Genomic DNA, 24479 nt, shown 5'->3' with positions numbered 1-24479 from the left:
GTCTTCCTTATGATTTGTCTGGTCTTCTGTTGGTGGTTCTTCTTCTGTGTGGTTTAAACAGCAGTGAAGACCAGAGGCGAAGCAGAAATTGGCCCTGTGGTACCATTTGCACTTAAAGCGGTGTCAGGGAGGTGGCTCAGAGTATTGACTCTCTCAACCCTTTGCAGCAGCTCTGCAACCTGTTTGATAGGGTGACGTGGCCACAGTGAGGAATCAAGGCAGAAGTTTGCATTTCTCTCACACTGTGGTTCAGGGCACTTTGCTCCTGGCAAGGCTGGTGATTGTCGCAGTGATGAGGCACAGGCCTGCCTGTCCAACAGATAACGCTGCAGGGTGACAGATGTTGGGCTTCTCTTTGCACTGTGCCTTTGCAGCGATGGAGCTGGACTCTGACCTGCTGGGGCGCGGGGACCTTTGAGCTCTGCCAGCCTGGTTGCTTCCTGATCCCTAAGCACAGGCCTTTGTGCCCAGCCTGGAGCAGTTCAGGGATCGGGGTGGAGCTGAATTGTTCTCTGCCACCACCTCGCTGTGGTATGCAACAGGCAGACATGACGTGGGTGACACACGACCTGCCTTTGGGGTGGTTGGGTGCTGCTGGGTGTCATATCCTTGTTCCTGCTGCCAGGAGCTACTGCTGGCTGGGATAAAGCAGGTCCTTGGCTGGGAAGCCCATCATACTCCCTGGCGGGTGCTTTCAAGCAGGAATATGTTCCCCCAGCCAGGCAGGAGCCGGCTCTCCCGCTAGCAGGATGCCAGCTCCTCTCTTTTCCCCTATCCACGCTGGAGATGTAGCCCTGTGCCCTGGCACTGCAGGGACCCCTTCTCTGCTTGTAGGGATGCAGGCAGTGACAGGGATGTTGGAGGCCAGGAGGGAGCAGGATCCTAAGCCATGGGGCGAGGGGATGCAGGAGACGTAGGCCTGCTCCAGCCGGGGACCGAGGGACTACCGGGGTGGGCATAACACAAAGCGGGGGGGCTGACAGCAGCGCCACACCGAGCACCGCGCCGGGAAGCGGGGGGACGGCGGCCCGGGAGGGGTGAAGAAGGGCTGGGGCGTGCCCGCTACGGAGCGGCCCCGGAGGGAGGCGGGAGCGGCGGCACCGCCCGAGGCGAATCGGCACCGCCGGGGGCACAGCGCCGGGACAACCCGGGGCGCGGCGGGACCGCGCGGTGCACGGAGCCCGGTGCGCGATGCGTGCGGGCGGGGAGACGCCGCACCAGGTGCTGGGCCGGCTGCGGTTCCTGCTGCAGTGCAGCGAGTGCTTCCGCCGCGCCCGGGCGCTGCCCGCCGCGCTCTGCTACGTGCCGCGGGAGGTGCAGTACAAGATCTGCAAGGACACCGCCGCCGCTGCCGCCGCCGCCGCCGCCGCCGCCCGCAGCCTGCTCAGCGTGTGGGACAGCCCGGGGCCGGCGCGGGGCGGCAAGCGGGCGGCGCGGGCCACCATCGAGGTGCGGAAGGGCGGCTGCCTCCGCGCCACCGGCGAGGAGTACTGCAACGGCGCCGGGCTCTGGGTCAAGCTCAGCAAGGTAACGGCGGGGTGCGGGACGAGCCCCGCGCCGTGCAGCCGGGAGCCCCCCTGGAGACACGTCGTGTCCCGGCGGTGGTGATGAGCCAGGATGCGCTTGCAGGAGCAGCTGGAGGAGTGCACGGGAAGCCATGACCAGGCGGAGGGCTGGGTCCTGGCGCAGAGGTTTGGAGAAGGAGGAGATAGGTTGGTCCCGGTTGACTCCGTGGAGAAGATCCAGTGGCAGAACCAAACGTTCGGGAATGATTATAAACCCGCGGTCAGGTACGGCCCTGGGCTGTGGGTGCTGGAGGTGTGTGTGGCCAGTACCCCTGGAACATGTGCGACACAGCCATCCCAAATCCCACGGGCACATCCAGCACAGCCTCCTCACTCCCTCCAACACAGGTGGGACACATCCCTGCCAAGCCAAGGGTGTCCCCTCATAGGCTAATCCTGTTTGCTTGTGGCAACACCTGCACAGGGTAAAAGTGATGCCCGGGATTCCTGAGGCACTTGGGTTGACTGAGCAGTGTCGCAGAAGTAACGCAGTGATGAGAGAGCTCATATTTGGTTTTCATGGTGGATGGCCATATGCACGGCTGGATTCCCTGTGCTACTCCACCCTGTCTGGGTGCAGGGACACTCTCATTGCTCCCACAGCTATTCCTGCAGCTCCTTGTGTCACCCAGTCCCTCATCGCTGCTGACTCCACTACAGCCTAAAGCTTGGGCATACTGAGCACTGACCCATTTTTCTTTCCCTTGTGTGACTCCTCCACTGGTGCTGCTCCAGCTGGGAACAAGTGGTGGACCTGACCTACTGCATGCGCCTGGGAGAGAAGCCCAGACTCGTAGAGCAGGATGAGGCCGCAGTGCAGAAGTTTCGGTATGAGTGCATCTCCTAGAGCAGTTCTGACACCTGAGGGGCGTCTGGCTGGGGCTGGACATGCCTGTGGGGTCAGGACTGGCTGCAGGGAGTGGGAAGGATGGGTGCCTTGAGATGCTTTTACATTGATACTGTTCGACGCTGCCCAAGCGAACATGGCCTTTGCTCTATGGAGCATCGGAGCAACCGCATGGTGCTATTCCCACTGGGCTGGGGTGGCCATAAACACTTGGTGCCATGGTGAGATACAGCCATGTTACCTGCCTGTGGTGGGGACAGCTGCCCGGTGCCATCATGATGTGATGACCATGAGATGCTGCGGCCAATGCGAGCTGGGGCACCTGCACAGTGCTAGTGAGCAGGTTTGGTTTGCATCCTGCTCTTCCCATCCAATTAACACAAAGCCACTCTGCAGGTTTGTGCCCCCAGGCTGGAGCTATGAGCATGACATGGAGCTGGTGCGCTTCCTGTATGATCACAATGAGAAGGAGATGCAACGTGGGGACTGCATGATGGAGCACATCAGCAACATTGAGGTCTCCTCACAGGTGGTGCGTAGTGGGGCTCCTCCACAGCCTAAAATCAGTGTGAGACACACGAGCATCACTGCAGGTATTGGGAGGATGAGCCCTGCGAGGGGCAGGGGACAGTGGTGGGGTTTCATTGCTCTAGTGAAGCTGCTGGGAGTTGGGCATCTGGAGCAGAACCCCGTTGTGTCTTTGGGGTCCGTGGTCATGCTCAGCTACCCACAGGCTAACAAACTGAGGGGCTGTCCCCTGACCCATCCAGGGGTGGCCATGGTGTGCCCAAGGATGCTCAGCTGCCTCCCTCCGCTCACTGCATCTTGCAGGGGGACTGCGGCGCGGCCAGTCTGACGGACAACCAGACATACAGCTTCTGGGAGAGCAACGGGCCCGCGGGGCAGCACTGGGTGCGGCTCAGCATGAAGAAAGGCAGCGTTATCAAGTGAGACGTCGGGGTGTCCCCTCCCTGCCAGCGGCGGTCCCAGGGAAGGGCAGGGTGCCAGGCAAAGCACCACCTTCCTCCTGAATGCAGCTTTCCCCAGCCTCGGGGTTGAGGTGGGGGGGCAGCTGCTGCCAGATGTACCCCAGGAGGACACAGCCTTGCCCCCAGCCTCATCTCCAGGGGCATCTCTGTGGAGAGGAGGACAACGCTGACCCTTGCTCTTCTCATCCCCAGGAGGCTGTGGTTGGTGCTGGATGTGAATGGCAACTCCTATGTACCCAAGCGGGTGGCTGTGTACGGGGGGCCACCGAACAGGCTGCAGCACCTGAGAACTGTCCTAATTAATGAGTGAGTAAAGAGCAGCCTGGGTCCAGCTTAGGCCAAACTCCAGAGCTGATTCTGCACCCTGAGGAGATGCTGAGGAAAGGGGTTGGTGCTAAGTGACCTTCTGGTGATGGTGGCTGTTTGAGGGTTTGGGCTCCCTCGGTGCAGGCTACATCTCTCCCCACAAGTGTGGTGGTCCCCTGCCTCCATGTGCTAGCTTCATCGCTCCTGCTCCTCATCCATGCAGCTGGGCTGCAGTGTGCTTCCTCCTCCCTGGTGACTTTGGGAATCTTTCTCTCTCCTCCTCCTCGCCTGTGGGGACATGAGCTGCTGCCACCACCTTTCTGAGCATCTCTGCCATGCTGTAGCTGAGAAGTCCTGGAGTGCTTCACCTTTTCCTCTTCGCAGTGGTTTTTCCCCACATGCCCTTAGGTCTTTGACAGGACCTTGCCAAAGGCTTTGGAAACACAAGCAAATCACTTACCAGATTGTTCATCTCCCCAAATCCATGTTTCCTTCAAAACACATCACGCTTGCATAACCAGCTCTGCTTGAAGGATGGTTGTGCCCTTTCAAGATGTGCCAGGACGCCCTGGGAACCGTGGTGCCCTCTCAGACATCTCACGTTTCTGCTCTGCTTTGAATTTATGCTCTTGTCTGGCTCTTTGGATGCTGCTTCCACCTTCTTCAGGATGTCTCTGTGTCTCTGACAGCCTCTTCTCTCTACTTGGTCCCCTTCTGCCGCAGTGAGGTGAGGGGGCTTCTGCTATAAGTAGCGGTGCATCCTTGGCTGGGGAGCCGGAGTGGCCCGTGCCTTGCTGGCCATCTCTTGTGCACTGTAGCTCTGCTACCTCCTTCCATGCTGTGTGCAGGAACAGCTTCCAGAATGTCTGCATCCTCCGCAACATGAAGATCCACCTGCCGGTGCTGGAGATCCGCTTCCTGGAATGCCGGGGTGAGCCTGTGCTGCTGGACTGGGGCTGCCAGCCCAGCCCTAAACCTGCAGCCGGTCCCAGCACCTCTGGTTCTTCCTTCTGCACTGGCTGCATTTTGGGGTCCTTTGGAGGAAGAGCTGGGGAATGAGCTTCATTTGGGATGCCGCAGGTGCTGTGGGCTGCTTGCCCTCAGCTGCAGCATCCCAGCCATGCACTGTCCTTTCTTGGCAGACCAAGGGTACAATGTCCGCCTGCAAGGGATTAAGATCAAGTCCTTCTGGGAGTGGGACCTGATTCTGAACTCTGACATATTCCAGCCAGCCCGGCTGGTGCGTTACCCTCTCCTGGAAGGGGTGGACACCGATGTGCTGTACCGGCGGGCCGTGCTCATTCAGAGGTACCATCCCCAGGGCAGTGAGCCCGAGCCCTGAGAAGAACTGTGCCCTGGTCTCTAGCAGGCGGTTGCACATCTCTTACTTAAAGCCTGACAGCTCCTTTCCTGCGTGTGGCAGGGACTTCAGCTTGCTGCTCCACATCCAAATGTGGCTGCTTCCAATGTGTGGGGAGCAGTGGTGGCACTGGGTGAGGGGGTCTTGCATCATATAGATGATGCCTACAGGGCAGCCCCAGGCTGGGGCCAGCACTGGCCCCACAGAGAGACCCTCTGCAGCATGGGCTGGCCTTCTCTTGTTTACAGCTTTTCCTTGGGAATAAATAAAGTGCTTGGCCAGAGGGTGCTGGTTGGGTGCTCCCCTTGGTATGCTGGTGTTCCTCCATGGGCTGGAGCAGACCCATGTGCAGGGCCTGGGGCTGTCTACAGTGAAATGCCATGGGTGTATTGGGCTCTACACATGCACCAAACCCCTCACATCCTCACACTGCTCCTCTCTGGTCTCCAGGTTTGTCCAGATCCTGGACAGTGTCCTGCATTACCTAATCCCCCTCTCCGAGGACAGTATTGGCACCTTCAATGCACTCATGGTAAGGGTTTGCTGGGCTCCCCTGGGATAGTACCAGTAGGAGCATCTAGTCATGGGCTCAGTTGGTTTTGCTGGAGGCTGTGGCATATCCCCATTGATCTCATGGGGACAGACCTGCCCAGGCCTCATGCTGAGGGCTGCCACATTGGGCATTGCCAGAGAGACGGAGAAGCTGAGCATCCTCTGTTACACCAGAATCTCTGCTTGTGGAGAGGGAAAGAGGGCACACCATGGCAGGATCAGGCTTCTAACTGTCCTGGGTTCAGCTGTAGCAGTTATTTTTCTCCTTAGCAGCTGGTGCAGTGCTGTGTTTTTGACTTTAGCCTGAGAACAATGCTGATAACACACCGATGTTTTCAGTTGTTGCTAAGTAATGCTTACCCTGATCAAGGACTTTTCAGTCTCATGCTCTGCCAGTGAGGAGGGGCACAGGAAGCCGGGAGGAAGCAGAGACAGGACACCAGACCCAAACTAGCCAAAGGGGTATTCCATACCACAGCACGTCATGCCCACTATATAAACTGGGTATCAGTTGGCAGGTGGTGAGCAATTGTATTGTGCATCACTTGTGTTTATTGTTTTCTTTTCCCCTTTTAGTTTTTTGTTCTCTCCCCTTGTTATTTCCCTTATCATTATTATTATTGGTGGTAGCAGTAGTGGTTTTGTATTATACCTTAGTTACTGGACTGTTCTTATCTCAACTTGTGGGATTTACATTCTTCCAATTCTCCTCCCCATCCCTCCAGGAGTGGAGGGACGAAGAAGCAGGGAAGTGAGTGAGTGGCTGCATGGTTCTGAGTTACCAGCTGGGCTTAAACCACGACACTAACCATCTCTGCTTGATCCTTGCTAGGGCATGAAGCCATTCTTGCTGCTGTCCAAGCAGAGCGCAGCCCTCATTGCCCACTGTCTGCAGTCCTCGGAGAGCACCCCCCCTAACATCTTGCCAAAGCTGCGCATCAACCGGCAGCTGGCCCGGGAGCACCGCACCAACCCTGCACTGGACCCCAGCTACAGGAACACCGTTTTCACCCAGGTATGGCAACACATGCCCTGTGCGGGTACCTGCCAGCTCAGCATCTCATCCCCTTTCTGCTTTGCTTCTCTTCAGCTGTATGAAGGCCTCAGATCTTCCAAGCACAACCAGCCCCTGGACTACAGGTAGGTCTTCAGTATTGCAGTTTTGGGGTGTCACCTCCCCGGAGCAGGGTGCAGGGAATGCCAAGCGCTGCTGGCTTTCGTGGAGGAGGGATGTGCATGAGGCTGTTGCTTCCCCACAGATGGCCCGCAAACTACAGCCAGTGGTGGGAGTGCGATTTTATCACTGAGGGCATTATCGACAATGGTGAGAGCTCTCCCCTCCCACTCTATGGCTCTCCCCAGAGCTTTCTCATGTTGGGGTGCAGCTCTGGGTTGCACACTGAGGTGGGGTGTCCACACTGTCCTGGCTTCTCTATGGGAGGCAGCTGTGCTCTGCCCACATGTGGTGGTCCCTGCATCTCCCCTACCCCGCCGGTATTGCATCCTTGGGATCAGCATCTGTCCCTGCTGTGCCAGGCACTAACCAGCCTCTGCCTCCACTGCAGGCGGTGGTTTTCGGGACACCCTGTCGGATGTTTCGGAGGAGCTTTGCCCCAGCTCGGGCAACGTCCCTGTTCCCCTGCCCTTCTTTGTGCGCACTTCCAACCAGGTTTGGCACCCCACTGCCTGCTTGTTCCAGCCCTGGGGGAGGCAGACAGCAGAGCCTGGGAGCTTTTGGGATGTGAATCCTATCTTAATGCTGACAGGGCTGTTGGCTTGGGGAGCTTTGCTTGTACCTGCGTGGTGGACAGGAGAGGCAGGCAGAGGGGTGATGGAAAGGGAGGCTGCAGGAGGGGCCATGGTGGGCTGGTCACATCTGTGCCCACAGGTCCTAAGCCTCTCTCCCGCAGGGTAACAGCAGCAGCGACACCAGGGACATGTACATCCCCAACCCCTCCTGCAAGGACTTCCCCAAGTACGAGTGGATTGGGCAGCTGATAGGAGCAGCCCTGAGGAGCAAGGAGTTCCTGGTGAGCACAGCAGGTCCTCCCTGACCAGCAAGGGGGCTTGGTGGGGGCTGCCATGTCACCCCTCAGGTGATGGAGGGGCACATGGAAGACGCGTGTCTTTGCTCCCTCTGGCAGATCCTGGCTCTGCCGGCGCTGGTGTGGAAGCAGCTGGCAGGGGAAGAGGTCATCTGGAGCAAGGACTTTGCTGCTGTGGACGCGGAGCTGGTGAGTGGGGCTGGGGTCCGGCAGGGCAGTGCTGTGCACACCTATGGCTGCTCCGGGTCCATTGTGATGGCTTTTACCCATTGGGGTTGCAGGTGAAGCTGCTGGAGATGATGGAGGGGATGGACAGGGAAGCCTTCGAGTTCATGTTTGGCAAAGAGCTGACCTACACGGTTGTGCGGAGTGACCAGCATGTGGTGGAGCTGATCCCCAATGGCAGCAACACTGTGGTGCGCTACGAGGATCGCAAGGAGTTCATCCGCCTGGTGCAGAAGGCTCGACTGGAGGAGAGCAAGGAGCAGGTAATGCTGTGCCCCTGGGCCAGCGTAGCTCCAAGGGGTCCCTGCTCCTGGTACCTGTGGGGTTGGTGGCTGTGAAAATGTGTCCCCAAACCAGCCTCAGCTGGGTGGTTCCTCCATGCATCCCATACTTAGGATGCCCTGAGGATCCCCTCTGGGGTCCAGCAGTCCCTGACCTTGGTGCCCTGGGTGGCTGCCCTGGGCTAGACCCATTGCAGTGATGTGGGGCTCTTGCTGTGTCCCTGCAAGATCGCAGCCATGCGTGCCGGGCTGCTCCGTGTGGTGCCCCAGCCTGTGCTGGACCTGCTCACCTGGCAGCTGATGGAGAAGAAGGTCTGCGGGGACCCCGAGATCACTGTGTCTGAACTGCGGAGGTTCAGTAAGTGCTTGTCCTGCACACTCATCCTGCCCTATGCTGAGTCCCTAGTCGTGGGGTGCCTGGGGGAGCATAAGCCAGAGGGACCCTGGGTAGGGATGCAAACCCCACCGGTCCCCACTCTTATCCATCTGGTCCTCAGCTGCTATGGGCAGAGGCAAGTGGCCACCCTGCAAACTGGGACCCCTATTTCTTCACCCTCCTTTGTGCAGGGTGCCAGCCCTGCTCAGAGGTGCTGGCTGCTCTCAGGGGCTCACCAAGAGGGTCTCCTCCTCTCCTGCCTCTACTCTGGGCTCTCACAGAAGGGCAGGATGGACATGTCGCGTTCATTTGCTTTGCTGGGAGTGTCTAAAGAAGCCGTTGCACATTCTTTGTCGCAGTCACATTTGAGGACTTTGCACCCAACGACACCTGTATCCAGAACTTCTGGGAGGCACTCAAAAACTTCACCAGTGGTGAGCAGCCCCAAGCCTTTCCCCGTTCTCAATGTGCAGCAGGATGGGCATGGCGATGGGATATCCACTGCCCTGTGCCCTGGGGATGCTCACTAAGTGCTTCCCTGGGACTCAGCTGGAGTCATCCTGCCTGGCCCTTCCTGGGATGCTGAGAGCATCCCTTGGCTTTGCCCTGTGCTCCCAGGATGACTCTCCAATGGCAGTGACTGGGACAGTCTTGTCCCTGTCCCTGTCCCTGAGCCCTGTCGTTCTCCTCAGAGGATCTCAGCCGCTTCCTCAAGTTTGTCAGTGGCCGAAGCCGCCTTCCAGTTCATATCACTGTCTACCCGGAAAGGGCAAGGTGAGTCCATCCTGCCCGGGCTGGGATCCCTGTGCCGTGCCAGGGTCTGACCCTCTCTCCTTTCTCCCAAGCTTGAACGCTGTGGACCTGATGCCACAGGCCTCCACGTGCTCCTGCACCTTCTTCTTGCCCAAGTATTCCTCGTGAGTTGAGCTGGGGACAGGGGACAGGGATGCTCCCCCCTCCCTGGGGCTGGCATTGGGGTCCCCTTCCCGGATCCCCTAGGTTCTGCCCTAGGGGATGTCCAGGTGACGTGGGGAGGGAAGCATAAGCTCCCACTGTCCGTCATGGCCATGACCCCGTGTCTCAATCCGCCAGGGCCAAGGCCTGTGAGGAGATGCTGCGGTACGCTGTGTACAACTGCGTGTCCATCGACACCGACAGGAACTCCTGGGATGAATGAAGCCCCTCAAACACCCCATGCCATGGGAGCCACATGCTCCAGGGACACGGGAGTCAATAAAACTGCAGGGTCAGATCCTGCTGTCCTGCCCCAGGACGTGTTTGTGCCCGTGCCTCTCGAGGGCTGGGGCTGGAGCATACATGGCCAGTGCTGCAACTGGGGGGGCCAGCATGGCACTGTCTGCTGGGTGCTATACTGGTATGGGGTGAAGGTGGGGGCTATGGAGGGAGCTGTCCCCTCCCCAGATACAGTGTGTGTGGGGAGCATGGCTGCAAGCTGCACCCCCCAGTGCACCCTGCAAACTACCCCCATGCACCCTGCAAACTGCCCCCCAAAGCACCCTGCAATCTACCCCCCATGCACCCTCCACACTGCCCCTCAATGCACCCTGCAGACGGCCCCCCATGCACCCTGCAAACTGCCCCCCAATGCACCCTGAACACTACCCCCCAATGCACCCTGCAGACTTCACCCCAGTGCACCCTGCAAACTCCCCCCCAAAGCACCCTGAAAACTACCCCCATGCACCCTGCAAACTATCCCCCAATGCACCTTGCAAACTGCCCCCCAAAGCACCCTGCAAACTGCCCCTTAATGGCCCCTGCAACCTACCCCCCATGCACCCTGCAAACTATCCCCCAAAGCACCCTGCAAACTGCGCCCCATGCCCCCTGCAGACCACCCCAAGCCCCCTGCCACCCCGCTCCCTGCCTGCAGCCCCGCACCCGGCCGCCTGGGGGCGCTGTTCCGCCGAGCCCCTCCCGCTACCGTGCCGGGATCCATGACTCGGCGCTCCGCAGCCCGGGATCCTCCCCTCGGTGTCCCTCTCCCTGCCCTGGCCGGGAGGAGCTGATCGCAGCAGAGGCGAGGCGGCGGATCGAGCCTATCGGCGCTCTATCGACGAGCTCGGCTCTCCGCGCGCACGCGCAGCGCGCGCCGGCGCCGCCATTGCTGTGCTGTCAGTGAGGCGCTGCGGGCCGGCGGCCGCCCGAGCTGAGGTACCGGCGGGGCGGGGGGTCCCGGTGCCGCCCTGCGGGCTGGGGAGCGGGGGCGCGGGGGGCCGGGAGCTGCCGCACGGCTCCGGGAGGTGCTGCCGGGTAGAGCTGGGTCTGGTCGAACCGAGCCGGTCTTAACCCGGCCCGTCCCGTCCCGTCCCGGTTCCGCCGCGGTTAAGCGGGGCCCTGCCCCTGTGCTCCCTCCGCAGCATGGAGTTCCAGGCCGTGGTGATGGCGGCGGGAGGCGGTTCCCGCATGACGGACCTGACCTCCAGCATCCCCAAGCCGCTGCTCCCGGTGGGCAACCGGCCCCTGCTCTGGTACCCGCTGAACCTCCTGGAGCGCGCTGGCTTCGAAGGTGAGGCGCGACTGTGCCCGGGTGTGGGAGCGGAGGCAACGCTCTTACCTTGCTCTCCTCAGGCTGCCCCCGGTCACCGCCGCTGCTCCTGTGTGTCGCCTCCTCTCGTTCCCGTGTGTTGTCGCAGGTGCCCTGTTGACGGGGGCGGGTGCTGTAGCAGGTCTCTGCACCGGGGCTGTGCTGTTGGCCCGTGTCACATCCCTTCACGCTAGGCTACGAGTGCCAGCGCCCCCTTCCCCTCCCCTCACCAGGGCTTTACCAGTGTTGTTAACCGGGAGTCTCTCCCTCTTTTCTTTCTCTGAATCGTTAATAGAAGTAAAGTGAGAAGTGTGTGTCAGCTCTCCTGGGATATCTCTTGGTTTGTTGTTTCAGTCTGGCCTGAAGTTCAGGGTTACTTGCTCTGTCTGAGGCATTTAGTCCATATTGCAGTGTGGAGCCAGGCGCTGGGTTCTGGACAGAACAGGGCAGGGGAAGTGGCAGAGTTGTCATGCTCACCTGTGGGCCTTGTTTCATGGGAGGGTTAAAATGGTATTTAGTACGTACTGAAGTTCTTTACTATTTTCTGGGGTTAGGTTTTTGTTTACCTTTTGAGTAGTGTTCCTCTGCTTCTTACAAAACTTCTTCCTAACACCTTTCATGTCTCTGTTTTTTCACATTTATATTTATCCTTTGCTTTTCTGCTTCTCTGGATTTGCTTCTCCTGTGTGATAATTCTGTGCTCCACACTGAGACTGTGGCTTTCTTAGTGACTGCTTCTTTTTTAATGTGAAAATGTAAAGATCAGCTCATGATTATCCTTGTTAGCCTCTTACTATTTCAGTGTGCAGAACAGAAGAAACTTAAGACTCTGCCTTTATTTTGTTTCATTAAGAAATCCTTAAGAACTTTTTTTCCCTTGGAATTGTTTGTCATCTGTTGTTTGTTGAAATCTGCTTTTTCAATGTCCACGTTCTTTGACTGTTCTTCTGTCTCTTTTTTTTTTTGCTAGGATCACACTTCTATCCAGGGATACGGATATATGGGTAGATAAAAGCTTCTCTGTAACCAGTATTGTGCTTTGTGTGGCTCTGTATCTGTCAGAAATAACCATTTCCACTTGATGCTCTTGACCACTAGTAGGTGGTGTTACAGTCGGATCTTTCTCCTTTCTCACATTTAGCTCTTCAGCGTATCTATCCCTTAGGAAAATTTGGATATGCAGGGTTGTATATGCAGCTTCAATAAGCAATTTGCCACCTTCCTGTTCCTCTCCTGCCTCTGCCCCCTGACCAAGCTGTGTGTTTCTGTGTTAATAATCCACTGGCAAGAATTCTCTCCCTGGATCATGATTTTCATTAAGTATTGCGCGAGGCTTTAGTTCCTCATACTTGCTTAGGTTAGTAAGTAGGTGTTCCAAAGGCTGATTCACTGCGTCCCTTTTGTCCTAATTGCAAGTGCTGCATTTCTCCTAATATTTAGGAGACCTTTGTCCAGCTCACTGGATTTATGCTGAACTGTGTGGGCTTACAGCTTCCACTTGAGAGCAGTTCTTTCTCCATTAGTTACTACTTTCCCTAATTCAAGATGTGCTTTCAATCCCTTTCTCTAGGTTCTTCAGCCCATTTTGAATCTAAGTTGGCATCCAGTATGGAGTGAGAGAGCAGCCCTCTCATATCTCTGATAGCAAACAACCACACAATTCCTCATGTTTACAGTTCCATCCTCTTTTCTATTACAGATTCAGGATGAGTTCAGTTGTGATTGATACAGATTTATTCTTAGTGTGTTTTCGTCTTGCCACAGGAGCTTCTTAGGCTGAGGGCTGTATTGTTTCCCCTAGTTATCTGTTAAAATTCCATGTGGAATATGATGTTACAGCGTGGGGTTTTTTTGGGGGGGTGGGATATGTGAATTTGAGGATTTGATTGTTGCTTTTCCTTCCAGTTCTTGAGCCCAGGGAAAGAGGTTTCTTGCTGTTTTGTTTTCTCAGTCTTTTCCTTGCAAAGCTTCTGTTCTCACATCCTTCACTTTTCACTTCCGTGCCACTGTTGAGATCATTGAAACACACATTCACCTTTTTTCTTTTGTAGATGGAATGAGTTTGTTGCTCACATATTACTCTACTTCTTGCCAAGATGGTGCTAAGAAATAGATTAACCATTGTATTGCATTACTGTGGTTGGTGGTGGGGTCTGCAGAGCATTATATGGGATCAGGGTGGGCAAAAGACAAAGCTCTAAAGCATTGGAGACATTAATGCAAGGTCTCATTGGTCTGTTTGAGGACATATGGTTTGAAGCTGCTCACTAATGACAGAAGATGTTTCTGTTCTGTCTTGCTAACTCATGCCACTCACATGCATGTGTCCCTTTCAGTAACAGCCTCCACCCCCACAAAGCAGGAGGGATTGTTTTCATATGCATTAGGGCTTTAATTCTTTTCTTTAAAAGTTACTATTGCCAAGAGCTTGGTTCATGTAGAACCCCATTATGCTGCTCAAGCCTTTTGACAGTCCATCGGCCTTTGTAAATAAAAAGTGTATCCTATTTGTGGTGAATATTTTTTTTTCTACTTGATCTCACCCCACTTTCCTCTATCCTAGAGGTCATTGTGATTACAAGGAAGGAAATCCAAAAGATGTTAAACTTGGACACAAAAATGAAGCTGGATTTTGTGTGCATCAGTGACAACATGGACATGGGTACAGCAGACTCACTCAGACATATTCACCAGAAAATAAAGGTATTACTGTCTTTTATTGAACTTGACTGGAAAACATTTGTTTATAATTTTATTTTATCTTAATTGTGCTTTAAGAGCTGTCCCAAGGAACGATATTGCTGGTAATTGAGTTTCCTGATCTTCAGAAGAGCTGAGTTTTGTAAAGGTCACCTCATGGGGGAATTCAAGCAAAGACTAAATGAGTAGAATTGACAGCGAGGAAGGCTGGATCCAGGCAGGGCACTGGCTGCTGCTTAGTGCTAGCTTTCTGGCAGGTTAGTTAAAAGGTTGTATTTTTTGGTGCAGTTTTTGACATGATGCATGATAGCTGTTGTCCACAGAGTGCTTGGGGAAGTAGTTCTGCACGAATATTCATTGTCAGCTTAGTTTAGGCAAGAAAGACCCTCACATGTAAGGAAGTTTGTTCAGTTCTCAGCCCTGCCACAGGGTTGCCTGTGCCGTTAGCAAGTGACTTGCTCTGTGCTTCAGTTCCCTGCTTTTCCTATGCTGGCTTCGCCATAAGCTCTTTAATAAACGTAGCACAAATGTTTATTAACATAAATTTATTCACAGATAAAGGGCTGCTGTTCTAGTAAAAATGCCACTTTATAAAATTTAGATTTCTAGCTACACAATCAAAACATTCCCATGTAAGGCAGACATGCTGCTCCGAGCTCTTGCCATGAGCTGGGATGGAATTTTGGTTTTGTCTTTGTCATACACTTAATCTTTCTGATTTGTTCCTTGTCTGTTCAGGCTGTCTTAGCCAAATAGGCCATTTAAATAAAGGTTGCAACAGAACATCCATGAACTGTTTAAGTCCTCAGGTGTCTTTTTGTCTTCAGGCTCTTTTGGAAGGTAATATGCAGTGTAACACGCTGTGTGCTCCCAAGAGAAAGACTCCAGTTTAGGCAAGATGAAACTTTAGAGGCAAATATGGGTGTCTGGGTGGCACAGTGAGAGAGATTCTGCAAGGAGTTCATGCACAGACTAGAATAATTTAGAGGGTGAAGAGAAGATATAAAAAGGAAAAGCAAAATCAACAAAATCAGTGTAACTTTTAGAATGTTTCTGTCATGTGGAGAATAACTGAGTCTGCAGTATTTTTTAAATACATGCATGCAGTAAAGAACTGTCTCTGCCCTGCAGATTGTGACCCTGGCCTTACAGTTGTATTGACTGATCAGAGCGAGCAGTCCTGCTGTCTGGGTATCCCTCTTTTTGGTAATCCAGACAAGTTAGCTGAGGGGGGGAGGCCTGGGAGACAACAATAAAGCGTGTGGGGGTAAGAAAATAGACTGTGTCTTCAGAGGCAGCAGTGTTGGATCTTCTGTTTATTTTTCAGCAAAAAGGCTTAGGAAAGATGTGAGGTAGTCCTGAAACCCACACAGCTTCTTCAGTCAACTGCTGTGTATGAACGGCAGCAACTGCTTCTGCCCTTTTTATTCCATGTCTTGCTTGTTTGTCCAGGGAGAACAAAGTGCTCTCTTATTTGAAAGAAGCCTGTGCTGAGTTCTTGAGCAGATTGCTGCACTGTGTATTTTGGAGTCATTCCTGTAGTAAATGCATACCACTGGTACACCTCTTATAGGGTATACCCTCTCCTGAGTGATGTAGGTGAGAGAACTACACAGTAGAGGTAGCTGAAAAGCTGCTGTATGTTGGCTCTGCCTGCAGTGGAGCGGGAGAGGGATCTCGCTGAAGAATGAGTTTCCCTGGTGAAAACAACTGCTGCTTGTGGCCATAGTTTGCTGGCAGGCTGTTTGCAACCCATGCCAGAGGTCTGGTGAGAAGTTTAAACTGGTTGTTGAAATTTAGTTGTCGCAAATTGAGTTAATTGCCCACAAACAGAAGAACAAGTATGCTCAATAAAAATGAGGTAACGTGGCACAGTATAGACAACTTGCTTGTGTGCAATGCAAGTGACAAGGAATAAAGCCAAGATTATAAATGCACAGTAAGAAGGACGTCTCAGGGTAGCTGAACTGCTCATCACAGATTCTGAGATGTGCATAAATGTTGGACCACTCTAAATAAAACATAAAATCTTATGACTTGCTGCCTTGTCTAGCATTTAACTGAGGGAGTTCCACCGGTGCAGCATTGCTGTGTGCTGTCCCTGCATTAGCAGGCCTTTGTGTTGTGTTGCATCTTGGCTAATGATGCTCAATACTTAAAATTAGATGTTGAGATTAGATTTACAGAATGGCATTCAGCATTAGCATGAGAGTATATATGTGCAAAGCCTGTAAGGGCCAAGGGAAGATAGTTTTCATTGGTGTTTTACTGCTTTTTGGTGCTGGCATTTTTGGGGGCAGGCAAGAGTGACTGTTTTGGTTCACAGCAATAAGCAGCTGATTACCAGTCTTACTCTTTCCTGGTTATTCAGAAGTTCATGAGAGCAAAGGAAGCCTGTTCAGGTTTGTTTGCTGTTCACTCTACACACAGAGGATTTTTTTGACATCTTTACTCCACGAGTTGATGTAGTAGATGTGTGGTCTTTGCTCTACTGGAGCTCTTCCTGTTATTTTTGGCTGTCTCAGCCTACACCTGATTGACAAGGTAGCAGCTTCATTAGGGTTTTTATGTTCATTACAAGTCTGAATGTATCTTTTTCCTGGATCCTTCACAAATAAAGATATTATGCTACACTTGTTTCCAAAAGGCACCTGCTTGAGAAGTAATAAACAACAGAGAACTTGGTCCTGTAAGTTTTGCTTTCTGGATTGCTAGGCCTGGGTGTCAGCCTGGCCTGTTTATTACCAGTAGTTCTTTATTGAACTACTGAACTGAATTGAATTGACTTGTGTAGCAGGTTGTTTTATTTGTATTTATTTAAACATTCAATTCTGGGGTCTGAGTAGCTAACACCATTAACTAATCTTCACAACTCTGCAACTGAGGACTGAGGCTTATCGAGGTGCAGTAATTTACCTTGGATCATTAGAGATCCATAACAGGACTGGAAACTGGACATCTGTCTCAGCTCTCTCTTGGTTTTGTGCATGAGATCATCGTTCTTTACTGTGTGCCTGTTGCATGCTCTGTTTCCCCACCTTGAAAAAGCCAGCAGGACAAGAGATTAAACACAAGTCGAAGCTGTTTTACATGGAAACTGATGAAATAGAAACTTCAGTAGAGCTGCAGTCCAGTTTCTGAATCGTGAGTGCTGTGGGTTTTTCAGTGATTGTGACTTTAAAAAGGTCCTAAATTTGGGAATGCATCAGTCTAAATGTAAGTAACTGAAAAATCATTTTGCAGCGTATGAAATAGAAACCAGTGGAGATTTTTTTGCATGTTTGTGGGTTTTTTTTGTTCTTTATTAGGTAATATGACACTTATCAATGTTTTGCACTAAGTCCAGCACTTAAAATAATGTCAAAAAGCGAGTATAGGAGTTACTAATATGTTTCTTAAATGCTTTGTTTTACACAGAGGTATGAAAACAATTTGTTTAAGGACTTTGTGACAACTGCTGATCACATCCTTTAATTAATCTCCTGTGGACAATCCCAGCAAGTCCTTAGAATGCTGCTGTTTTCAGGATCCTGCTATAGTCTTGTGTGCCTTGTGGCAGTTCCCATGGCTAATGACCAGTCTGTTTTCTTATATACTAATATCAGTCAGTTTTGTTCTTTCAGATCTTTGTTCCTAGTTTTCTGCTCATCTTTTGCAGGACTGATAACAAATGGTTTTTCAAAATGTGAAAACCAAAGCGAAGCTGCAGAGCTGTTCTCATTTATATGTAGAATTGGAAGTGGTAGAACACAGACTATGTAGATTCAGAGTTGATGCTATAATACTGCTCTTGTTGAAACTGTAGCTTTACCACCATAGGGCTGTTTACTCATGATCTGTGCTGGTGAGAAAGACCTCTGTCCCCTCGTGATGTAGCTCAAACACAGAAACAAGCCAGGCTTCCATGCCTATAGGTTTGGATTGGTGACCTTCCCTGGTCATGAAGAGTGAAGAGAGCTCCCCTATTCCAGATGCAAAAGCATGGTATATAGAAGAATTTAATGTATTTTGGAAGATGACAGTCTGCTTCTGTAGCTGAGTAAGTTAATTACAGGAACTTTTATTTATTTATTTTAAATGCCTTCTGAGTTCAATTTTCTTTCAATTGTTCACATATGCAATTATACTAGAGTAATTCTGAAGTGATTTACTTAGTGAAAGCTTCAGCACTTTTTGAGTTAATGCTTTACCTGCAGCATGGAAGTGAGACAGGTCCAGCAAGACTTACAGGACACAAAAAGAGGCACTACCGTGGATTTCAACTGTGTGCCTCTCAGCCTTTGAGAAGCTGGGCAAAGTAGGGAAAAAAACCTTTCACTAAGTCTTTTGAAGACACCAAAGATCTGTGATAAACCAAGCAACTTTGAAGGACTCTAACAAGCCATGAATCAAGCAGTTACATCTTTAAGTTCCAAATCTGTAAAGCAGTATTCTCGTGCAGTTTCTTCAATCCAGTGTCTTTATGACAAACTGTTAAAATATTGCTGTATGCTCATGTCTGTTTTCAAGAATCACTGCCAAGAATTACTTTGAAACCTCAGAAAATTATTTTTGTAGATTAAATGACAAAGTCAAAGCTTTCTAAGTCTGTAACAGGTAAACACCACCTCATCCAATGCACATTAGTAAAAGCAGCCTGTGAGCTCTTCAAGGCAGAATCTCTCTCTCTCTCGTAAGATCTCTTCCCTACTTCATCAATCAGTCACTCACTGGTCACTGTTTCATCCATTACAGGCACGGGAGGTACACAGCCTTTGTGTGCTTTGCTAAGGAACCTGTAAAAGTTGGAAGGGGGAAGAAATAATTTGCTTTCTGAAGAGTCAGATTCTCTAAAGGATAAACTTTCATTAGGGAAAAGTGAGCAAACAATTTGGATGTAAGGATGGCTTCATCTAGCCCCAGTCATGAACAACTGAATACCTCTTCCATAGATAAGAAAACACTAAACTTGCTCTGGATTTGTCTTTAATTTTCCTCACACCTGGTGCTTCAAGATTAAGGGATTTTAAAATGAGGTCAGTATTTGGCATTGTTAGTGAAATAGTATGTTCAGCATGCTGCTGTAAACTAAGGATGATGTTACAGGTGTGACAGAGCAGGTGCTAAGGTGTAATTTGATAACTTCCATGTTCATGTTTTTGTTTATTTTAATTAGAATCCAAAGCTTGCTGACTGCCCAGAGCAGTGGGAAAGGGGGTCTCTGTAAGAGGTGTGGGCTTTCTGTTTTAAAAATCATGTATAATTGCTTTCTCCTCTGTGACTATCACCAGTCCTTGTTTCTGATTTTCATTCAAGCAGCACTGGCTGGAGCATTCTGCTGAGTCCAATCGGAATGATAGGAAAATTAGTGAGAGTCTTGGCAGTTTCGGTGGTGATACTTTGTACGCTTTGTAGCAGGAGGAGAGATGTGAGCGCTGTGTGCTGTGGTAGGAGATGATGCAGTTTTGTTTTGTAGGCAGCTCCTTATTCACTGGTGATTCCCCCCCTCTCCCCCCCCCAACTGCCTTTTTAAAAGTTAACTTATTTTGATGTCTCTTGAGATTTTAGGTAATTAAATCCCCTGGCTTCCTTAGGGAGGCTTTCCTTCTGGAGCTGCTGTTAGTCGTAACACTTTTTCAAGTCATAAGAGAAAGTTTTCTTGTATGTCTATTGGGGCTTTTTAGTAGGGTTACTCCTTCCAGTATGTTGCTCTGTGACTTTGTCAGTCCAGATTTATGTCTTCATTCATTCATTTATTTGATGACTTCTACCATTCTTAAAGGCCTTCTTTTGCAGTTTAGTAGACTTCTTTTGAATGATTCACAGGACTAGTATGCAAAATATACGTGCCATAACCTGCCATGTTATAGCACAGTAATAATGTCAAGGCTTTGGTTGGTAACACAGAACTTGTGATTTGGGGGATTAGTAACAAGAAATTGTAATAGGACTAGGAACCCAATAGTTAATTGCAGTATCTCAGAACGTACTAGTTGAAATAGGATGATGGTGAGCAGGCACTCTGATGGAGGAGGGAAGGGTAAATATGCAAGGCTAGAATGTATCAGGAAAGGTATTTTTTATGGTAGAGGTGAGAAGTTAATACCATCAAGGCAATGGGAAGATTTTTTTTGCCTGGAATATTGCACAGATGTAGAACTCAAACGTGGAACAAACACTAGAAAACGAGACAAGATATTCAAGTGGAATACAATTGGTTTTAAATTAGGTCTGAGAAAACATAGGCTGAAAATTACAGAAAGGTTTTAATCGGAGCAGAACAGGATTGCAAAACAGTCTTGTAGAAGGAGTAATCAAGACAAAAATCCTCTAAATTTATACTAGAGAGAGGCTGTGTTTTGGTGTGCCTTTTTTTCTTTTTTCCTTCTTTTTTTGGGGGGGGCTTGTGGTTGTTGTTGTTTTTAAATAAACTAAGTAAGGAGATACCTGGAATGGCAGGAGCCTAAATTCTGAGTCAGGAAACCCCTTTGAGAATTGTGTTTCTGTGACATTCTGCTTATACCATTCATCAGAATGCTGCAGACCTTTTTGTGACTTGTAGATTATTGTTGATTTAAAAACCAAAATAAAGGCAGGGGTGTCAGTGTGCTTTACAAATGAGTTCCACTGAAATTTAGGCATTTCTGATATTTGACCATTTTGTTCCCTGTGCCAAATTCTACCAGACCCCAGCAGCTGCTGTCTGGCGCCACCTCCCAGGCTGGGGCCTCTCCAGGCAGCAGGTTGGGAAACCTGGTTAACTCATGAATCTGTGTTTCAGGCTGAAGCAGGAGGTGGGGTGGGTGTGCCTGGATCAAGCATTTGTCTTCATTGAACACTATATTATTTTCGTCTTCTGTTAAGCATTTCTCTCCCTTGTGTCACTCAACTATACTCCAGCCAGTGATTAAAATGTGGCATTCCAGCAGAGTAGCAGCAATGGAACGATTTCACATTTTCCTTCCTTGATGAGCCTTTAGTTGTGCTAATGGAAGCCCTGACTAATATGGTGTGAATTAATCAGCATGTCTTCTGCTGCTATCACTGGTGAGTGCTTGCATGTGAAGTGTTTAATCTCAGGTGGTCCACCTGGTTTTCTCAGTGTCAAAAAGTAAGATTTGAAAGTAATACAGCTCTTAAAAAGCAAAGTAAAACAAACCCTAAAAAAGCTACCCAAAAGAAGAAGAAAAACCAACTTTCTTTTGAACAAATAAACAAAGATTGAAACTCCAGATTCTCTTGGTATGTGCATCTTTGGGAGCCATGTTGTGGAAAGTGTGATGTCACGGTGGTGGTCTGTATGCTGCTGAGGGTCACTGATCCGTGTCTTGGACGGCATGGCTAAGCGCTTCGCTTCCTCTGTTGAAAAATCTCCTTTCCAAACACATGATGTAAGTAAGCTGTAACGGCTGGGAGGTGGAATCCGAATCCTTTTGGTACAGCTGAGCAGAGTTTGGAGAGCATGGAAAGAAAAACTTTAGACCCCATAATATACAGTTATGCATTTTTTTTGTACCGTCAATGGAAATAAGAAAATAATAATAATAAATTCATTTGTAAGAGACAAGATCTCTCTTTATATAAGCAAGACTTAACTAACTATTCTGTTCATCTAGTTTGAAATAGTAAAAAAGAATTTCTTGAGTTTCTTCCAGCAGACCTGGCAGAAAATACTGTTCACTGGAGTGTCTAAAATGCAAGTCAAAGTTGCCCTCTAGATGAGTTTTCTCATTCTGCCTTTCACAATGTCAGTGCTGCATGGGAAAACCAGATGTGTCAGATGGCAATTCACAGGGTATGTAGCATCTTCTTTCCTTCTCTGCCTCTGACTGAAAGCTGCCACCACTGAGGCATTAGGCAGCATGTACTGGGGATTGCATGCCCAGGTCCTGTTCCCAAAGCACAGCTGATTGTCTGCTGGAAAGCAGCTACACTGGCAGGTGCTCAGGCTGGCGATGTTGCTGGGGGATGATACAGCGCTGCCTGGCTCTGAGAGATTGATGAATGTGTTCAGGACTTTGCTCTGATCTTTATTTTTCCTGGCAGGGTAAGAGTTAGAGAATTCAACAGTTGTTGGGATTTTTTCCGTTTGTTTGAGAGTTACTCAGCTTTAGAAGAATGTAGGTAATTAAATTAATTATTTTGCTGCCAGGGTTTACTATGGATCAGGGCTAAAACACCACAAGTTTGAATGAGGCAATTAGCTCTGAAGGTTAGGATCAAGAATGGTTATTAGGTTATTTGCTCTTCTGCATGTTGTCAGCTAAAGAGGATGCCGCCTTCTACAAGGAGTCATTGACAGACCTGGGATGCCTGTCAGTTTTAGTTGTTCTGTCTCCCTCTGCATGTCCTTATCCTTTTCCTGCTTCTGGCAACTCAGGGCCCGTGCTCGTCACATTAACCAATACCTCTTGTTTCCATGTAGTTAATTGTCAGCATTTCTCTTGTATTACAGTATATGTTTTCATTTAGACCCTATGTGGTTTCTGATGAATTACACAAATTCAACCTATTCTAGTTGCAGACATAGTATGCTCTTTGCACATGTATATAGCTGAAATAATTTGTTTAAAAGCATCCTGATAAAAATCTTTTCCTGGTTTTATGAGCTACTACTAGTTTTCATTTTGGGGGAGTAAATAGAAATTAGTGTTCATTTTTTGTAAATCATCCTTCATTTTCCATATTTGAAGTATGTACAGTCTTCTTGTGTAAATAACTTACTGTGCTATGAGCTGAGGGAAAACTACAGCTTTAGTAAAGGTAATCTCAAAAGTAATTTTGCACTTTCTGTCTTTACCAGCATTTTCATGGGCATGCGAAGGCAAAGAAGGGTCAAACCTCCTTTACTATCAGCTCATTTTAGCAGGCACAGAAAGACTTTTACTTTAATAAGTCAAGCTCAAGTTTACAGTATTCAGAATTCACTCTGTGATGAATGTTCAAAGAAATGAAGTCTGTGTGAAATGAATTTGTGCATTTCCAAAGAGAGAGTAAGATTTTAAGAGTGGGGGGAGGCAAAAGTCAGTGTCCTCTAGCTGTTGGTGCTGTTAGTGGAGAGGGCAAAGCCTTGTGCCGCATATGAGCCTTCAAGACTTAACTGTCACCCATGCTTGGGTGAAGACTTGAAGGGTGGCATGAAGGCATCGCTAATGTCCGTGCCACCCTGGACTCCACAGAGCAGGATGAGTTGCGTAGGGCTCTGTTTGGTGTTCCTTAATGATGTTCTTGTCTTGAATGTTAAGTCACTGTCTGGCCTGATGTTTTCCTAATTTTTTGCTTGTAATTTCCAATGTCCTTGGCCTTTCCCCATGAGACTCAAGGCCTCGCTGGCATCAGGTAGGGCGATACCTGCAAGGAGGCAGTCACAGGCTATTTGTACCCTTTTTTTCCTGTACATTCTTTCCTTGCTGTCTGTAGCCTTTTTACTTTGTTTCTAGCCTGCATGATTTCTACTTGTGTGTTTTCCCCATGTTTGGATATTAACAGTCCTTCCCTCAAAGAAGGTTGGGGCTTTCCATGACAGTTGTGGGCTGAACAGCTGTCACAGTTACCCTGTTGCAGGTGATTGTAGTGATAGGACAAGGGGTAATGGGTTTAAATTTAAACAGGGGAAGTTCAGGTTAGATATAAGGAAGAAGTTCTTTACTGTGAGGGTGGTGAGGCACTGGAACAGGTTGCCCAGAGAAGTGGTAAATGCTCCATCCCTGGCAGTGTTCAAGGCCAGGCTGGACAGAGCTTTGGGCCACATGGTTTAGTGCGAGGTGTCCCTGCCCATGGCAGGGGGGTTGGAACCAGATGATCTTAAGGTCCTTTCCAGCCCAAATCATTCTATGATTCCTCAGTAAGTATCATCCCTTGAAAGATAAAATGGAATTGTTCAGATCAGACACAATTGCATGCATTAACCTAAGTAAATAGTTCCAGTTGTTGGGGAGTGTGGGAGGGAGGAGGTGCCAAACATCAGCCTGGGGACTTACAGTGCTGGAGGGGGTTTTTGTGTCTGTTTTTGCACCCTGGTACAGTAGTGTAACATTGATAATAGGGAGGTGGTGCTGTGAGCAGCACAGGCTATCCCAGGGGCTGTCGCTTTGCTCAGCACTGGTTTTCTGGCACAGTTTAATGGGGTGAAAACCACAGTGAAGATCAGTGGACTTACAGGATGCCTGGAATTTAATTTAGCTTTTTTGTCATGTTATATTAACTGGGAAACCCATGTAGGTTATCTAGCTTTTCATCTTCCTCAAAGCAAATTTAGTCATTCTTCCGTAGTATAAATTCTGTTAGCTCCTTTGGGAGGATGGTGAAAATTGTGGGTGTAGACAAATAATGCTGTTAAAACCAGTAGAGGTCTTGAAGTTCTCATAACGTTTTTCTTACAACAGCGGTTGCTGCAGACCAAGTATCACTCAAAAAATTGGAGAGGTGCTGGAGGAGAAAATAGTATGGCATGGAGGATAGTATAGGAATCTATGCTTCAAAACAGTACTTTTATTTAATATAGCACGATCATGTTTTACAGGGAGAAAAACCAACATTTGAACAAAGCTGATCAGGTCTCACACAAGTAGACATTCACTTCAGTGCAGGCTGGTATGACGTAGCAATGCCACTGAGCTGTGTTTCACAGAACCTGTGCTTTGCAGAGCAGATTAGCATTTGGGTTTTCTGTTGGAGCAGGGTTGAAACTGGGTGTTGTGTAATGA

At 49.8% G+C, this 24479-nt stretch overlaps 2 protein-coding genes across 7 annotated transcripts in view; both read left to right on the top strand.

Moving 5' to 3' along the window:
- Positions 1-1167: 1167 nt before the first annotated feature.
- Positions 1168-9798, top strand: LOC115611498 (E3 ubiquitin-protein ligase HECTD3-like). 2 transcript variants are annotated; one of them, XM_030494510.1, is made up of 21 exons: positions 1168-1527; positions 1630-1790; positions 2301-2393; positions 2809-2944; positions 3244-3359; positions 3594-3707; positions 4556-4638; positions 4850-5015; positions 5518-5599; positions 6452-6634; positions 6710-6759; positions 6879-6943; positions 7185-7288; positions 7530-7649; positions 7764-7853; positions 7946-8152; positions 8399-8528; positions 8906-8980; positions 9239-9320; positions 9392-9463; positions 9639-9798. In XM_030494510.1, the coding sequence occupies exons 1-21, from the start codon at positions 1192-1194 to the stop codon at positions 9721-9723; spliced, it is 2550 nt and encodes an 849-aa protein (XP_030350370.1). In that variant the 5' UTR covers positions 1168-1191; the 3' UTR covers positions 9724-9798. The 2 variants fall into 2 exon arrangements, with proteins under 2 accessions (XP_030350370.1, XP_030350371.1); XM_030494511.1 differs by lacking the exons at positions 4556-4638; positions 4850-5015.
- Positions 9799-10619: 821 nt separating this feature from the next.
- The window catches only part of EIF2B3 (eukaryotic translation initiation factor 2B subunit gamma), a 100102-nt gene continuing 86242 nt past the window's right edge, over positions 10620-24479 (top strand). For 3 of the 5 annotated variants that reach the window (XR_003992599.1, XM_030494525.1, XM_030494524.1), the window contains exons 1-3: positions 10620-10721; positions 10928-11076; positions 13658-13797. Coding sequence is in view for 4 of the 5 variants with exons in the window: in XM_030494525.1 (XP_030350385.1) it covers positions 10929-11076; positions 13658-13797 (288 nt within the window). In the remaining variant the exon portion in view is untranslated. Of the gene's footprint in view, positions 11077-13657; positions 13798-24479 lie in introns of all 5 variants that reach the window. The other 2 variants (XM_030494521.1, XM_030494522.2) reach the window with 2 other exon arrangements.

This window comes from Strigops habroptila, chromosome 8 (genome assembly GCF_004027225.2).
Source record: "Strigops habroptila isolate Jane chromosome 8, bStrHab1.2.pri, whole genome shotgun sequence".
In the NCBI taxonomy this organism is placed as follows: Eukaryota; Metazoa; Chordata; class Aves; order Psittaciformes; family Psittacidae; genus Strigops; species Strigops habroptila.
Note: the sequence above shows the minus strand (reverse complement) of the source record. Positions and strands in the feature narration are given on the sequence as shown.

Coding starts and splice junctions, on each gene's coding strand:
- LOC115611498 (XM_030494510.1), top strand. CDS start 1,192: ATGCGTGCGGGCGGGGAGACGCCGCACCAGGTGCTGGGCCGGCTGCGG. Junction 3,708..4,555: donor AGAACTGTCCTAATTAATGA/GTGAGTAAAGAG, acceptor TGCTGTGTGCAG/GAACAGCTTCCAGAATGTCT. Junction 5,600..6,451: donor GCACCTTCAATGCACTCATG/GTAAGGGTTTGC, acceptor GATCCTTGCTAG/GGCATGAAGCCATTCTTGCT.